Here is a 17,073-nt window from a genome sequence, read left to right as displayed (position 1 = left end):
CCTGGTTACTAAGACCTTTAAGTCAAGTTCAGTTTTTGAGTTCGTCGTAATTGTACATTGGTACATTGTAACATTGGTTTAGAGTTGTGCGTTGAGGGGTGGGGTCGAGCGGAGCCGGTACGCGAGGCGGAGTGCTGTGTGTACGGGGCGGGGGCGCTGCGGGTGCTCTCGCTGGTACCGACGCTCGCGACGCGCGCTCTGCGGGCCGGAGCCCTACATCTAGCTGCCCTACATCTGAAGATACTGAACAATGCTGTAATTACACACATTTTAACCGGCTTAAAAAAAAAATGTTCTTAATTCGAGTTCTAATTCGATTCTTATTTTATTTAAATTTTATCGAGACTTCATCAATAATTTTTGAGTTATCTTTAGTAATGAATTTTTTTAATAGCTTCCAGTACATTAATGATATTCGCGTTTTACTTTGTTGAAGTCAGTTTTATTCTTTGATTATTAAACGTTTGTAGTATTTTCTATTAAACTGGGAAACAAGGTGGGCTACTTGATTAATGTATACATAATTAATTTTGACGGCCATCAAACCAGACTATGTGGGTTGAGGTGATCTTGAGATGGTCTCGTCTCATGCACACTCAGAGCACGCGTTTTATAGCATCATAATTATAATGTTTCCTTTTTTTAGAATACAGATTACAAGTAGATTTCAACCTGTACTGTATCAGAACAGAGTATACACTTATTTATGGATTATGCAGACGAACGTCAATCTAATCATTAGTTTTTATTATATTGTGATTTGAAACGCTAACTAACTGGCTTAAGCTCCATTTTTGCAACTTTACAGGCGTCCCATTTAAGGTTTAAATTTTCGAAAAAATATCATTAAACAAAACTTCTTCAGGTATTCAAATGGGGTAAACTTCATTGAAATTCAATTTAAAAAATCGAATTGTTGATACTAATATCAAATAAAACGGACTTTTAATTACAGATAGATGTCGCGTATTAAGCGAAATGTCGCTTAAATCAAATATAGATATAGCGAGAAACTATTTTCCTTCGGGAAAACTCGGATCTATCGTTATAGATCCGAGTTTTCGGACAGTTCGGATATCATCGTATTCCGTTGAATATGAATGATCGTATTTAATGAGTGACATTTTCATGTCCATTATTATTATTATTATTATTTTTTATTTTTTTTTTATTCTATGCAGTTATCTGTCGCAAGACATTCAACCGTAGTTTTGATAAAAACAATTTCGGCGGTGCATGCGCAATGTCCATTGACATGTCCATATCAATTAATCTACTTAATGTACAGTAGATCTTGAGGCACTCTTCTTCTGAGTCTTCTTGTAGTCATTTGGTTGTCCATTAAATGCTTAGCAAGATTATTCGGATGGGCTTCCAATCTTACACAATATGCTTTAGCTCGATGGATTACTTCATCTTTGACTTTTCTTATGGCAAGATCATTATGGATTCTTTCATTTGTAACATACCATGGTGCGTTCACTATCATCCTGAGCGTTTTTGATTGAAATCTTTGAAGGATTTCAATATTTGAGTTTGACGCAGTACCCCACAATTGGATGCCATATGACCAAATGGGTTTAATAATAGATTTGTATAGTAAAAGCTTGTTTTCAACTGACAGTTGAGACTTTCTATTAAGAAGCCAATACAATTTACGTATTTGCTGACCCACCGCATGTCCATTATTATGAAACTTTATTGTTTAGTGTCAAATGTCAAAATGAATAATGTCATTGTATAATAACTATAGCGAATATTTGAATTGCGTATTATCAATTCTATATATATCGTCGCTGTCAAACCAAAATCTGCCATGTGCAAAAACTCTATTTTGAATTAACGAGTAAAAACATTTTCGTATAAAATTTTATATGAAAGTGAATTTTTAATAACTATGTCAAATGAAAGCTATAGATAAATATTAAAGCTATATACACATAACAGTTTTTTATGCGGTAGATAGGGCTGTGAACTATACGAAAAGGTCAAAAAGTAAAAATCTCAAAAAGTGCAAAGCAGATTTTGGTTTTTTTTTATTTTTTTATTTCTTACATGGACGGACGAGCTCACAGCCCACCTGGTGTTAAGTGGTTACTGGAGCCCATAGACATCTACAACGTAAATGCGCCACCCACCTCGAGATAAGTTCTAAGGTCTCAGTAGGTATAGTTACAACGGCTACCCCACCCTTCGAACCGAAACGCATTACTGCTTCACGGCAGAAATAGGCGGGGTGGTGGTACCTACCCGTTGGTTTGACAACGACGTTATATTGGTCTGCTGATGCGACTTACCCCTACGGCTCTAAGATGGGTACCTTAAGTGTATAATCTATGATGGGTACTGAAGCTATTTGAGAGAGCACGATAAATACGAACTTTTCCGAAAAATTACGAAGGAAAATCTTTTCTCACTATATCTATAGCTTTTCACCACTCGATATATTATTAATACGTTTTGACAAAACGTACTCTTGCATCAATGTCAATTGACGGTCACCGTCCTGGTCGAACCCATCGAAGGGCTCGACGAGCGAATTAAGCCACAGTCTACTGAGTTTCTCGCCGAATCTTCTCAGTAGGTCGCGTTTCCGATCCGGTGGTAGATTCTGCGAAGCACGGCTCTCGCTAGGGTTCGTGTTAGCAACGTTGTCAGGTTTGAGTCCTGTGAGCTCACCTACTAGCTGAAATAGCCTCTCAAGGCTATCAGCTTAGGTAGGAAAAAAATGTCAATTGTTTTCTTTTTTTTTCATTCTTTACTAGAGCCATACACCTATTAGGTTAATTCGGCTAAATGTCAATTGATTCGTGTTTCAGAAATCTGAGAGTCCGCGGTCGCTGTCTGATCAGTCCACGCACGCACTGTTCCAAGTGACAGGAGCGATGCGTAACCTCGCGGCGGCCGGCGAGCGCGAATTCGTCCCGAGCGGCGCGCTCGCCGAACTGCTCGCTGCCCTGCTACTGCACACCGACAGAGACGTGCTCACGAATGTGGCTCGTTGTCTCAGGTAACATAATTAACGTTAAAATCAAATAACATTGGCAGTTTTGACTGATTACCAGCGGTATAGCATCTTGCGAGCCCGCACTAGTAGGTACCACTGCCCTGTCTATTTCTACCGCGAAGAAATAATTCAATGTGAAGGGTAGAGTAGTCGTACAACTGAGACTTAAAACTCATTCTTTTCATTAATAATATCTATACGGTAGTCAGCGGCTTTGCTCTGCCCCTGACATTGCTGAAGTCTATGGGCGACGGTAACCACTAACCATCGGGTGGGCCGTATGCTCGTGTGCCTACCCGAGCAAAAAACATTTTTTTTTCTCGGTGTCCTTTACGTGTTTTTGCTCTAACATCATTTTAATTGTTTCCACACCACCATACATGGTTTATCGAACTGATAAAAGCTAACGCTTTAGTTGTTATCGCGTCAATTAAAGCAAGATATTCACACAGCGTTCTGTCGGCCGAGTGTTCGTGCTGTGGCTGGCTGTGCTCGGCGCCGCACAGCGCCCGCGCGTTGCTGCGTGCGCTCGCCGCGTGCGCCGCGCGGCCGCCATTGGCCGTGCGTCTCGCTTACACGCTCGGCAACATGGCCGCCGCCGACGAACGTGCTAGAATTAATGCAAGTACTTCTAAGAGTTTAGCTGAAACGTTTTGCATAAGAAATACAATGAATAATGAATATAATAAATATTTATATAATTTTTTTTTATATAATTAATTATATAAATATTTATTATATAATTATATAAGATAATTAATTTTAATATAATTTACATAATAATTATTATTATATAATTAATTATTACTGGTGGTAGGACACCATGTGAGTCCGCACGGGTAGATACCACCACCCCGCCTATTTCTGCCGTGAAACTGCAATGCATTTCGGTTTGAAGGGTGGAACAGCCGTTGTAACTATACTGAGACCTTAGAACTTATATCTCAAGGTGGGTGGCGCATTTACATTATACATGTCTATGGGCTCCGGTAATCAATTAACACCAGGTGGGCTGTGAGCTCGTCCACCCATCAAAGCAATAAAATAAAAAAATATTTAAAAATAAATAGTAGAGTATAGAAATAAGCGTTAATCAAATTAAAGCGCCAGTTTAGAGAAACAAAACCTTAAACTAATTCGGAATCGAATTCAGTTCGGTTATTTTGAATACTTTCCTTCGTTGTCACAATGATTAAATGGGGTTATTAACCCACACCATGGATCCGCTGCATATAGTGGAAAAAGTTGTTAGGTTATTATTTTAATTAGATGTGTAGAATTAGGATCGTGTCACATAAAATAAGACTATTCCAGTGTTGCACTTTTATTTTTCTATTCTCAAATCTTTTCTATTATAATAATTAAAAAATAACTGACACAATTTTTTTTACACCCTGCTCATTCAATCGTCTTCGCCATCTTGCTTCTCTCTGTCATTCTCTTTTCCCTTTCTTACCGTTTTCACTCACTCACGTCATAACGTTCCGTTTCACATCATTTTCATACGTTCCGTTCTTACCAATCCTACAGATATATGACGAGGAAGGCAGTATTGATGTTCTACTGACGATCTTGGAGTCGTACACGACGCGGCACCAAACAGACGTTAGAGATTTCGATGACCCCGATCTCCATCTCGTTGGTATGTTGAGGCCTGAATGATTTGAATTCATAGACAAGTACGCCACAATAATACATGTCGAGGGCTGAAAGCGTGTTTGGTTAAAGCGACATTTCACTTAATTCGCGACATTTATCTTTGTAATTAAAGATAAATTTTTTTGGTATTAGCATCAAAATTTCGATGTTTTGAATTGAAGTTCAAATAAGTTTACTCCATGCAAATAGGTGGGAAAGTTTTTTTTTTGTTATGATATTCCAAATGAAAACTTTTGAATACCTCTCCTGTATAGTTGCAAAAATGTCGCTTTAACCATAATAGCCTTTCACCCTTCGGTATAAGCCAGTGATTCTCAACCCCTGTGCGGCGACATATTCGAGTGCAGACAATTAATGTTATCAATGTACATATACGCTGTTTATGCTTACTGGTGGTAGGAACTCTTGTGAGTCCGCACGGGTAGGTACCACCGTGCTTATTTCTGCCGTGAAGCAGTAATGCATTTCGGTTTGAAGGGAGCGGCAGCCGTTGTAACTATACTGAGACCTTAGAACTTATATCTCAAGGTGGGTGGCGCATTTACGTTGTAGATGTCTATGGGCTCTAAATTCGTCCACCCATCTAAGCAATAAGAAAAATGATTTCCTGTACAATTTTTTATTCCTCCCTCCGTGATTCGAACACCGGTACAGCTGCAACACTTATGCGAATACACCGGGCTTCTTATCTTTTAGGCCACGACGACTTCAAGTTTTCAGTTTTGTACTTCAATCATTATAAGTAGGCCACTGTTGCTGTGCAAAACCGATTTATTTATATATATTTTTAATTGTTTAATATCCTTATTTCTTTATGTACTATGTTTATTTATTTTTATGTAATTTTCAAGATTAATTGAAATATTTGTTTTTTTTGTAGAAACAGATCTCTGTGGATCGGACGGCTCAAACGAAGATGTCCTCATCAAAGTGAGCTTTTTTTTTATATGTACTGTAATTTTAACTTTATTTATTTTTATTTTAAATTAAATACATGTGACACTGGTATTCTTCACCCGGTCCATGTCAAAACGGAACATTGAATATGGGATAAGGTAGAGAAGTGGAAGGGAAAACTCAAGGTGACTGGGGTCGAATAAAGCTGCAGTACTGTCTTTATTGACCTTGTTAACAGACGAAGTCGTCGTGGCCTAAAGGATAACACGTCCGGTGCATTAGTGTTGAACGATGCACCGGTGTTCGAATCCCGCTGGCGGGTACCAGTTTTTCTAATGAAATACGTACTCAACAAATGTTCATGATTGACTTCCACGGTGAATGAATAACATCGTGTTGTAAAAATCAAACCCGCAAAATTATAATTTGCGTAATTACTGGTGGTAGGACTTCTTGTAAGTCCACGCGGGTAGGTACCACCACCCTGCCTATTTCTGCCGTGAAGCAGTAATGCGTTTCGGTTTGAAGGGTGGGGCAGCCGTTGTAAATATACTTGAGAGCTTAGAACTTATATCTCAAGGTGGGTGGCGCATTTACGTTGTAGATGTTTATGGGCTCCAGTAACCACTTCACACCAGGTGGGCTGTGAGCTCGTCCAATCATCTAAGCTATAAATATAAATAAATAAAAATGGAAAAAACGAATCCGAAGATACTGAGAATGAATCTGTTTCTAAGAGACCTAAAAGACTATGACATACATTAACAAACAAAAGAAGGCAAAGTTAAGCAATCCAGTTTAGTAACAGAAATCGACGTAATTACGTCTGTGCGCCGCGTAGGGACTGGTGATCTACATGACAGTCAAAGGGTTAACGACATCGCTGTAATTACGTCCTTACAGATCCAACAGATTCAATAACTTTTGAATTAGACGCCTTCAGCTCTAACACTAGGAGCAGACTTAGGGACCCCGGTAACCGTACTCGTGGAACTAGACAAAGAGTTCGACGTGCAACCTAACCCATGCATCAGCCCGCTGAGTTTCTCACCGGATCTTCTCAGCGGGTCGCGATTCCAGTAGTAGATTTATTCGCGAAGCAGCTGCTCTTGAGTTGCTAGGTCTCCTTCGGAGGAGATCGAGCAGCTGTTAGAAAATCCCACCTCTCCTAGCTGGGCTTTTGCTCGTCTACCTGTCCTGGTGAAACTGGAAAGGCCTCCAGGCCACAAGTAGCCATTCAATCATAAAAAAAACTTTCAGACCGTGCGTATCATAGCTAATCTGTGCCTGACGGAGCGCGCCGGCCGCGGCTTGGCTACGACGTATATAGAGCGGATCACGAAGGCACTACTCGCGTGTTTGAAACTGGCCGAAGATAAACGACCCGACGCTGGAGACGACGTGAGTTCACACAGCTACCACTGATCGACTTCAAAAAAAGAGGGGACGTCTCTTTCAATTCGATTGTGTCTTTTTTGTGTGCGTCACAACTTGGTTCTTGGTTAATCGATTTTGATGATTATTTTATTCATTAATTTTTTTAAACCTGGTGCTTCCACGTGCGCAACAACATTTAAAAAAAAATATCTGATCATGTCGTTTTTGTGTGACTACACAGCCCACCTAATGCTGAATGGTCATCGCAATTATGATTACATGTCTTTTAAGTAAGTTAAGTAATTAAATATGGACATGAAGGACACGTCATAGCGATCTGAAAACATCGTGGAAGGGTGTCCATTGCTAAGTTATAAAGCGCGTGGTTATCAAGCACATAATCTTTTAAGTCAGCCCATATTCTCTCTTAACACAGGATATAAAAGTACATCAAGTCTTTGAGAAATACGAGGAACTATCAACGGCAGCGCTGGCCACTCTCAACAATATCACCTTCTACAGCGAACCTCCAGACGCTCCTGATCCTCTCTACTGTACGCTCGAGAACATCTGTAAAGGTGAGATGAGCCTTCAAATCGAATATACTTCTAATTCAACGATTAAGACAACAGCGGATACCTATTTTCGTCCAGTCCAATGCTCGCACCAGATTTTGACGCAGCCTGTGACATTACTAGACCACTGTGGACTGAACGGCTCGCCTGATGACGGGAGTACAATCGAAACAAAAAAAAAGCTTCCGCGTCTTTACATAAGCTGCAATTTTGATAAGCAGCTTCCACTGCTCCCAGGGCTTTTACGTCTTAAGCTACGGGATTCGTGTAAACTTCCCCTCTATCCAGGACCGGATTTAAACTTAATGCCGCTCCTGGGCACCGGAAAAAAACCTGCCCCAATACTGAAATTTTACCTAAACTTCTAATTTATATATAATATTTTATTTTTCAAAATTAAAATAACTAATTTATTGCACAAACTTTATCATATGTCATATATTCCAAAAATATAAATAAATATTTTTTTTTTTCTAACAATTATAAATTTTGACTAAGGGTGACTCATAATTATATTATATAAAACAAAACTAATTACATTTCTTTAATTACAGAAAATATAGAAAAATCGATTATTATTTTAAATGTCGATTATTATTTTAAATGTCCAATGTTCAAATAAATTTTATTGAGCAATCTTGATAAGACTAAAAAAAATATTTTTACTTTCAAAATCTTGCCGCCCTGGGCATTTGCGCCGACTGCCCCTAGGGTAAATCCACCACTGCCTCTAACAAAGCGTAGCGGTCGAGATTTTACATAGGTTTATTTGTCGCACAAGCGAACTGGACTGACGCTTGTGCGCGTGCGCGGGTCTGTGTAGTGACGTGCGCGCGGCTGGGACGTGACGCGGCGTCCTCGTGCGAGGCGGTGCGCGCGCTCGGCAACTTGTCGCGGGACGCGCGCGCCGCACAGCTCATCGTGCTGCACGGGGCCTTGGAGCTGTTGCCGCCGTACCTACACCACGGTAATATTTTTTTCCTACCTAAGCTGGATAAGAAGCTGGTAGGTACACCACCTTGCTTATTTCTGCCGTGAAGCAGTAATGCGTTTCGGTCTAAGGGGTGGAGCAGCCGTTGTAACTATACTGAGAACTTAGAACTTATATCTCATGGTGGGTGGCGTATTTACGTTGTGGATGTCTATGGGCTCCAGTAACCACTTAATACAAGGTGGGTTGTGAGTTCGTCCACCCATCTAAACAATAAGAAAAGATGTTTCGCCTTACAATTTTTTATTCCTGCCTCTGGGATTCGAAATCCGGCACAGTCGCAACACTTGATGCGAATACACTGGGCTTTCTTATCTTTTAGGCCACGACGACTTCAAGTGTTCAGTCTTGTACTTCAATCATTAAAAGTAGGCCACTGTTGCTTGAGTTGCTGAGCCTTGAGAGGCTACGTCAGCGTAACCGGACGAGTAGATGAGCTCAACCCGGGAGTAGTGCTTACTTACACTGACCCTAGCAAGAGCAGTGTTGCGCAGATTATTAATTATTTTTTTATTGCTTAGATAGGTGGACGAGCTCACAGCCCACCTAGTATTAAGTGGTTACTAGAGCCCATAGACATGTACAACGTAAGCACGCCACCCACCTTGAGATAAAAGTTCTAAGGTCTCAGTATAGTTACAACGGCTGCCCCACCCCATCAAACCGAAACGCAATACTGCTTCACGGCAGAAATAGACAGGGTGGTGGCACCTGTGTGGACTCACAAGAGGTCCTACTACCAGTAAACCACCGGCCACGGAAATCACCACTGGCTACTACTTGTACTAGTACTAATTGCTTGCCATAGAGAATGACTTCGAAGGGTAGGACAGACACGTACCTTTTTTTTTAATCGAGTGATTGCATTGCTTTTGCTCTATAACCGGGACGAACTCGAGAACGCAACTCGAATGAGAGGATTTACTAACAACTTCGCAAACGATATCTAAAGTACCACCTACTTATGATGGTATTTTTCTTGTCAGTGTATGTACTGTCTATTTATCGAGGCTATATGGATTAAGCGACATTTCACTTAATACTTGATATTTACCTTTGTAATTATAAGCGCATTTTATCTAGTATTAACATCAACAAGTTTTTAATTGAACTTCGATTATATTTTCATCATTGAAATAGCTGAAGTTTATTTGTTATGTTTTATTTTCCAAATTTTAAACATTGAATACCTCTCATGTATAGTTGCAAAAATGTCGTTTAAACTAAATAACATTTCGCTTCGATATAATGTTAGAGGAGAGTAGCGTCCGTTGTGCGGCGGCGGGTGTGCTGGTCAACGTGTGCGGGTCGGGCGCGGAGGTGGCGCAGGCGGGGGCGGGGGCGGCGCGGGCGCTACGGGTCGCGGCGCGCGTGCGGGACGTGCGCTCGGCGGCGCTGCTCGCACGCGCGCTGTGGAACGCGCACGCACACGCCCCGCTGCAAGCCGAGCACGCCTCGACCGCGGCGATCGCGCTCAACAGTTTCCTAGGTCAGTTTTAACGTAACTGTAACTTATTTTTTTTGCTTAGATTGGTGGACGAGCTCACGGCCCACTAAAGCTTGTTCTGAAGGCTTGTAAATCACCTAGGAGACGACCCACAAACATGAAACAAATATAGGAAAAATCCTAATGTTTTTTGACAACGTTTTATAATTCGATGGAGCCTGCTACACGCACGAAAAAACATGACTCATGCGGCGTTACCTCGCTCTGAGGCGTTCCATTTAAGGCTTGAAGTGCAAGCGAGAGCGCGCAACGAGCGACAAAGAGGCACAATTGGCCTCCGCGTTCGGCAGCGTTCGACATCTGTCTTTCTCCTACTTAAGTGAGCGATGCAACCGCGTGGACAGCTGCTATACAATAATACATTTACATGTTTTCGTCAAGTATGAAGTTCAGTGAAAAGTGAATGTGGTGTCAATTGTTTATAGCAACGATAATTGCGATAATTGAAAGATGAAACCATTCCATCACTATATCTTATGACATTGTCACGTTCAACTATCGTCAGTAAGCGGATTTTACAGACAACCGAGTTTTTCCTTCCCTTTGTTTTAGAACTTTTTTTATTGCTTAGATTGGTGGACGAGTTCCCGGCCCACTTGATGTAAAGTGGTTACCGGATCCCATAGACATCTACAACGTAAATGTCTCCACCCACCTTGAGACGTGAGTTCTAAGGTCTCAGTATAGTTACAACGGCTGCCCCCATCATTCAAACCGAAACGGATTACTGCTTCACGGCAGAAGTAGGCGGGGTGGTGGTACCTACCCGTGCGGACTCAAAAGATGTCCTACCACCCGTAAAAACTGGAATATTCCCTTAGGTTACCAGCGAAAGAGAAAAAGACAGAGAAAAAATAGGTCGTTTAACAACAATTAAAATGTTGATAATTTTTTTGTGTTTTTACGATTTGAGACTGTCAATATTTAGATGAGCGATAACCTAAGTATCTGAAGCAGTGGTATGTCTGTGCCCCTGACATTGCTGATGTCTATTACCAACATTGGCTACTTACCATCAGATGGGCGGTATGCTCGTCAGGAAAAAAAAATTTAAATTTTTTTTAAATTAAATTTTTTTTTTTTTTCCACGAACTCACGTTGTTCACTCAACTCACTCAGGTCGTTGACCCCTGCGTCAGATGTATTTTAATTGTGTTACATCGCGTGCTCTACAAGAGACAATACCAAGTTATAAATAAATAACAAATATGCGTTGTTATTTTAAAAAATTATGATTTATTTTTAATCAACAGTGAAATTCGCTTGATTTTCTGACCTGAAAAATTTTGGTGGTCACAATTACGAACACAATGAAAAAGATATCGTATCGTTATCGTGTCTTATCATAATATCATTATTTTTATTGGTTTTGATGTATTTTTTGTGTGACAAGTTCACATTCAATAAATTGTTTCACAATATACCCTAAAGTATGAAGCCCCATGAAAAACACAAAGAAAACCAAATACCTAAAAGGATTTTCGTTAAAAATAGATTTGTTCTTTTCGTACAACTAATATTTGTAAATTTTGACCCGTAAGCGTGTCGACTCCGTGGCGCAACGGTAGCGCGTCTGACTCCAGATCAGAAGGTTGCGTGTTCAAATCACGTCGGGGTCAAATTGTCTTTTTGTAATTTTTATTTGTATGATTCATGCAATTCCGATTTGAAGTCATCGTGTTCTAAAGGATAAGAAGTCCGGTGCATTTTTTTCTTGTCATGCAACGGTGTTCGAATTCCGCAGGCGAATGCCAATTGTTCTATTGAAATACGTACTTAATATATGCTCACGATTGACTTCGGCGGTGAGGGAATAGCATAGTGTAATAAGAATCAAACCCGCAAAACTATAATTTGCTTAATTAATAGTGGTAGGACGTCTTGTGAGTCCGCACGGGTAGGTTCCACCACTCTGCCTATTTCTGCCGTGAAGCAGTAATGCGTTTCGGTTTGAAGGATGGGGCAGCCGTTGTACTGAGACCATAAAACTCATGTTTCAAGGTGGCTGGCGGCATTTACGTTGTAGACGTTTAAAAATAGTCATTACAGACGTTCTATAGAAAAAGACAACACACGTTTTTACCATTTCTCTACAGGGCCCTAAAATAAAATTTATTAAAGATATTAATAAAGATATAAATAAATTATTATAGATTAAAAATAAATAGTAGTAAAAAAAACTGAGACGCTTTTGTAGAAAATTCAACTGGAAAATAGAAAATAAATTTTAATAAATTTGAATTTAGTTAGACTTAGACAAGCTTACTCACCTGTCATTCAATGAATAGAAATAATTTAATCTTACATAATAAATTTGTTTAAATTGAGAATTTAAATAGAGATATTAAGAGCTTTAAATGTTATTTTCGTATTTTGTATTATTTACAGATGATTGAATATTTTGTTATATGAATTTATTATAGTTGAAATTTTTTTATGTCAATAAATTCGTATTTATATTACAGAAAACGCAGTTAAGTCTTTCGTTGTCTGGAGTATTTGATATTGATAAGTATAAAAGCGTAAATGGGCTTCAGTAACCACTTAACACCAGGTGGGCTGTGAGCTCGTCCACCCATCTAAGCAATAAAAAAAAATACATGATTGAATATAATGACAATGTTCTTGTTTACAGATGACGAGTCTATGTTTGCTGCATGTGAAGCGTCCAGGGCGGGTAACCGTCGCGCCAGTGACCCTGCAATCTTCAAACATCACGTAAGGGCTACCTTCATCTATAGAACATTACTCGGCGTTTTTAGGACCCTCAAGCACCGGTCACCGGTCGAACTCGTCGATTACGAAGAAGAGTTCGACGAGCAAACCCACAGACACAGTGTCGTGGCGTGCAACCTCTTTGACAGGACATAAGACCTACAATGACTAGACATAGACACAGACTAAGACAGAGACTTAACAAGAATTCAAAAAGAAATGGAACGAGGGCTTACGTGACCAGCAGCGACGCAGTACATTTTTTGACGACCTTAAAAGAAAGACACAAAAAGACGAAAAAGAACGAATTGACCGTTCTCATATAAGACGACAATAGAACAAACGACCGTTCAACTGATCCTTCGACCGTTCACACAGCCTAGTGAGCTTCTCGTCGGATCTTCTCAGTGGGTCGCGATTCTGATCTGGTGGTAGATTCTGCGAAGCACTGCTCTTGCAAGGGCTAGTGTCAACAAAAAAAACAGAGTTTTTTGTTGATACTTAGATGGATGGACGAGCTCACAGCCCACCTGGTGTTAAGGGGTTACTGGAGCCCATAGACATCCACATCGTAAATGCGCCACCCACCTTGAGATATAAGTTCTTAGGTATAGTAACAACGGCTACCCCGCCCTTCAAACCGAAACGCATTACTGCTTCACGGCAGAAATAGGCAGGGTGGTGGTACCTACCCGCGCGGACTCACAAGAGGAGAGAGGAGGAGAGAGGTGAGGTATTCGAGAATGTTCTTTCCAAACATTCGCGAAACTCCAAAAATTATCCAATTTTCAGGTTAAGTTCGACACCGACAATAACAACTACGAAACGGACGAACGGGTGTACACGAAATCGTTTTACCGAGCGATCAGCGTTGATCAAGACCTGCACCTGGAGGAGAACGACGTGCTGTCAGGAGAAGACCTGGGCTTTGAAGAGGGAGATCTAGAGGAAGAGTGCGAGTGCGAGCCGTGCCGGAGACTGGCCGCCTGGGAGGAGTTGGTCGGTGTGGCGGTGCCGCTTCTAGAGAAACTTAAGCCGACAAAGGCTGATGCTTCCGTAGGAACCGATTGAGCTATGTATTTAATAAAAAATTTATCTGTGCGTAATTGATTTTTACACGAATTTGCAATTTTTTTATGACAGTCCATAGATAATATTTTCCCGCCACCTCATACGGCTAGAAAATGAATGAGGTTGGTTAAACGAATGTTTTTATAACAAAAGGCGGTGATTCTTGCTGTAACGCCTACTATTCGGAAATTTTGGCCGAAATGCGAGGAGCGAAGTTGTATGAATTGTTTTATTTCGTATATTTAATGTTTCTTCATTAAATGTGTAAGAACGGTGGTTTATGAACTGTTTCGTATCTGTGAAATAATCATAATTTTGACAGATGTTATCAAATGAAATCGGATCAAACAGCAACGGACCGTTTAATTGTACTTATTCTTATTATTAAATCAAATGTATCTTAGTCTTGGTTGTTTTACTCGTAATCCACTCTAGTCACGTCACACACGCAACATGCAACTCTCGTACACACACAGGAAAAATAATGTTACGGGCTGGGGCTCGGGATAAATAAAAATTCTACCGAATTCTACCGAGGAGATCCTGCGAGAATCTAAGTGGGCTGTGTCTGTGGGTTAGTTTGCTTGTCGAGCCCTTCGTCGCAAGCGACGGGCTCAACCAGAACGATGACCGGACCTTGAGGTACCTAAAAGCGCCGTTAGTGAATCGGGAGGATCCAAAATGACGTGTTTTGGGCGACGTCGACTGCTTTCTGTCCGAAGGATCGGGGATGTATGACTGCGTGCCATCTCTGCATTTCTAGTATTGTGTTTCCGCTATTTGACAATAGATGGCGTTGTACTTCTCGAGCGTTCTAGGTGCTACTAGATCCTTCGATATTCTTTCGACTATTCGGCGATAGATGGCGTCACTACCAGCGTAACAATAATAAATAAATAAAATTTGTACATTTTTTTATTGCCCTTTCACGCAGACGGGTATACGGGCCACATGATGGTGATTAGTTACCGTCGCTCATGGACTTCAGCAATGCCAAGGACAGAGCCAAGCCACTTCCTACCGCTAGTCGCTGTCTCCCGCTAGCCGCTGCCTATCACTGATATACCGTACAAACGAACTAATGAGCTGCGGCTGAACTAGTGCTAATGAGGATGGCCAAGGTTTTGAGTTTTGAATGCAGTATTAGAGTCCTTGAAAAATCTAAAACCTTGGTATAATTTTTTTTTATACGACCTTATTTTTATAAATTTCTTAACACATAATCTTCAGTGTGCGTATCATCTGTATGCTGATGACTTGCAGCTTTATAGACAGACAACTGTGGAGTCTATTTCTCAGGCAATAAACCGGTTAAATAGGAATCTGGACTACATATGTAGTTGGTCAACCAAGTTTGGCTTAACCGTGAATCCAACGAAATGCCAAGACATTATTGTGGGTAGTCCTCGTATGGTCCAACGCTTAACTACTATGTCACTGCCATCTATATTCTACAATGGTACAGTGATTCCCCTAAGTTCCGTGGTTAAGAACCTAGGCCTTTACATAGACTCCACACTCGACTGGAAAGCTCAAGTATCTTACGTTGGACAAAGAACCTCTGGAATTCTTCGTGCTCTGTATCGCCTCAAGAATTTCTTACCATCAGCGACTAAGACTATGCTAGTACAAGCCTTGATCTTCCCTATAATTGATTATGGTGATGTGTGTTATTTTGACCTGAATGCAGACCTTCTTAATAAACTTGATCGTCTTCGTTATAACTGCATTCGATTTATTTTTAATCTTCGTAAATATGATCATATATCTTCCTATCGTGCTCAGCTCAAACTTCTACCGATCCGCCAGCGTCGTAATTTACGTGCACTGACGACTCTTCATTCCTTACTTATGTCTCCCGAACCTCCTTCCTATCTAACTTCCTATTTTTAATATCTTCACTCCAGCCATGAGCGGGCCCTACGTTCTCTCAAAAGCCTATTAATTCGTTGTCCCACACATACTTAGTTCTAGTTATGTTCGTAACTCTTTCGTCGTGCAATCTGTTCTGCTATGGAATGCGCTTCCTCTCGAGATCAGGACTATTACTAACCGTTGCACGTTCAAGTTAAGGGTTCGGCGAATGTTGTTGGACAAGTTAGCGGAATCATCATGAACTTATTAAGATGAAGTTATTTGTTAAGAAAATTTATTAATATATTCCTTTTAATACTGTATAAACTATTATATGTATGTATGTGTGTATATTTTGTAACTTAGTATAAATTTCATTGCACCTACCACTATCTACTCTGCACTACCTTTGGTTGACCGGTAGAGAATGCCTTAGGCATTAAGTCCGCCAATGTAAATTTTACATGAACTGTAATAAATAAATAAAAAATAAAAATGAGGTAGTTATATGCAACTTAGTGCCGCTGCTGCGCTACTTTCGTTAGACACCGCGACGGATAGGTGAGCTCACGGGCTCAACCTGACAGAATTTGCTAACACTAGACCTAGCAAGAGCAATGCTTCGCAGTTCAGTCAGTGGGTTCAGTGAGTTGCAATTCTGGATCAGATCAAAATCGTAACCCACTGAGAAGATCCGGCAAACTTCTTTAACCTTATCTTGACAGTGAAGGTGACGCCGCCATTTGCATATATAATACACATAATATATAACACATAAAACACATATTATAATGTGTTTCGGTTTAAAGAGTTTAAAAAGTAAACAAAAACGGAACTGACATTTTAACCTTGTATCATAGTAGGCAGCAGTTTTTTTTTATTTTATCTAGGAGCTCTAAGCATATATATTGGAGCCTGGAGCCACTGCGCCACTGCGAGCCACTGCGGTCATCCACAGTGCGTTTCCAGAGATATTTTTTGCCACGTACCATCCGGCTATGGAATGAGCTCCCCTCCACGGTGTTTCCCGAGCGCTATGACATGTCCTTCTTCAAACGAGGCTTATGGAGAGTATTAAGCGGTAGGCAGCGGCTTGGCTCTGCCCCTGGCATTGCTGAAGTCCATGGGCGACGGTAACCACTCACCATCAGGTGGGCCGTGTGCCCGTCTGCCTACAAAGGCAATAAAAAAAAATAAAAAAAAAATATTGTATTTAATAATATATACCTATGCTCTGCCCTAAGTAATTACGGGTCGTAAGGCGTACTGTGAGTCGAAAGGGTAACTAAAAACATCCTATTTATTTCTGCTGCCAATCTAACACGCAATTTGATGTGGCCGCCATTAGGTATTCAATATTATTGAAATTTCGATCTTTTGTCACGAGATGGCATTAACCAGCCCTTGAGAAACTTATGAG

At 40.6% G+C, this 17,073-nt stretch overlaps 1 protein-coding gene and 1 non-coding gene across 2 annotated transcripts in view; both read left to right on the top strand.

The window, feature by feature from the left end:
• Positions 1-14,203, top strand: part of LOC114247683 (armadillo repeat-containing protein 2) — a 28,437-nt gene extending 14,234 nt beyond the window's left edge. The window contains exons 10-20 of the mRNA XM_089734043.1: positions 83-255; positions 2,820-3,010; positions 3,460-3,628; positions 4,538-4,649; positions 5,547-5,596; positions 6,824-6,964; positions 7,377-7,518; positions 8,339-8,482; positions 9,762-9,995; positions 12,649-12,731; positions 13,521-14,203. Of these exons, the coding sequence (XP_089590169.1) occupies positions 83-255; positions 2,820-3,010; positions 3,460-3,628; positions 4,538-4,649; positions 5,547-5,596; positions 6,824-6,964; positions 7,377-7,518; positions 8,339-8,482; positions 9,762-9,995; positions 12,649-12,731; positions 13,521-13,799 (1,718 nt within the window). The 3' untranslated portion in view covers positions 13,800-14,203. The remainder of the gene's footprint in view (positions 1-82; positions 256-2,819; positions 3,011-3,459; positions 3,629-4,537; positions 4,650-5,546; positions 5,597-6,823; positions 6,965-7,376; positions 7,519-8,338; positions 8,483-9,761; positions 9,996-12,648; positions 12,732-13,520) is intronic.
• Positions 11,561-11,632, top strand: TRNAW-CCA (transfer RNA tryptophan (anticodon CCA)). Its single transcript has one exon. It is a non-coding gene; the product is annotated as a tRNA-Trp (tRNA).
• Positions 14,204-17,073: the final 2,870 nt, after the last annotated feature.

Source organism: Bombyx mandarina, chromosome 16, assembly GCF_030267445.1.
Source record: "Bombyx mandarina strain Sakado chromosome 16, ASM3026744v2".
Classification (NCBI taxonomy): Eukaryota; Metazoa; Arthropoda; class Insecta; order Lepidoptera; family Bombycidae; genus Bombyx; species Bombyx mandarina.
The sequence above is the reverse complement of the archived record's forward strand: the minus strand, read 5'-3'. Positions and strand labels throughout refer to the sequence as shown.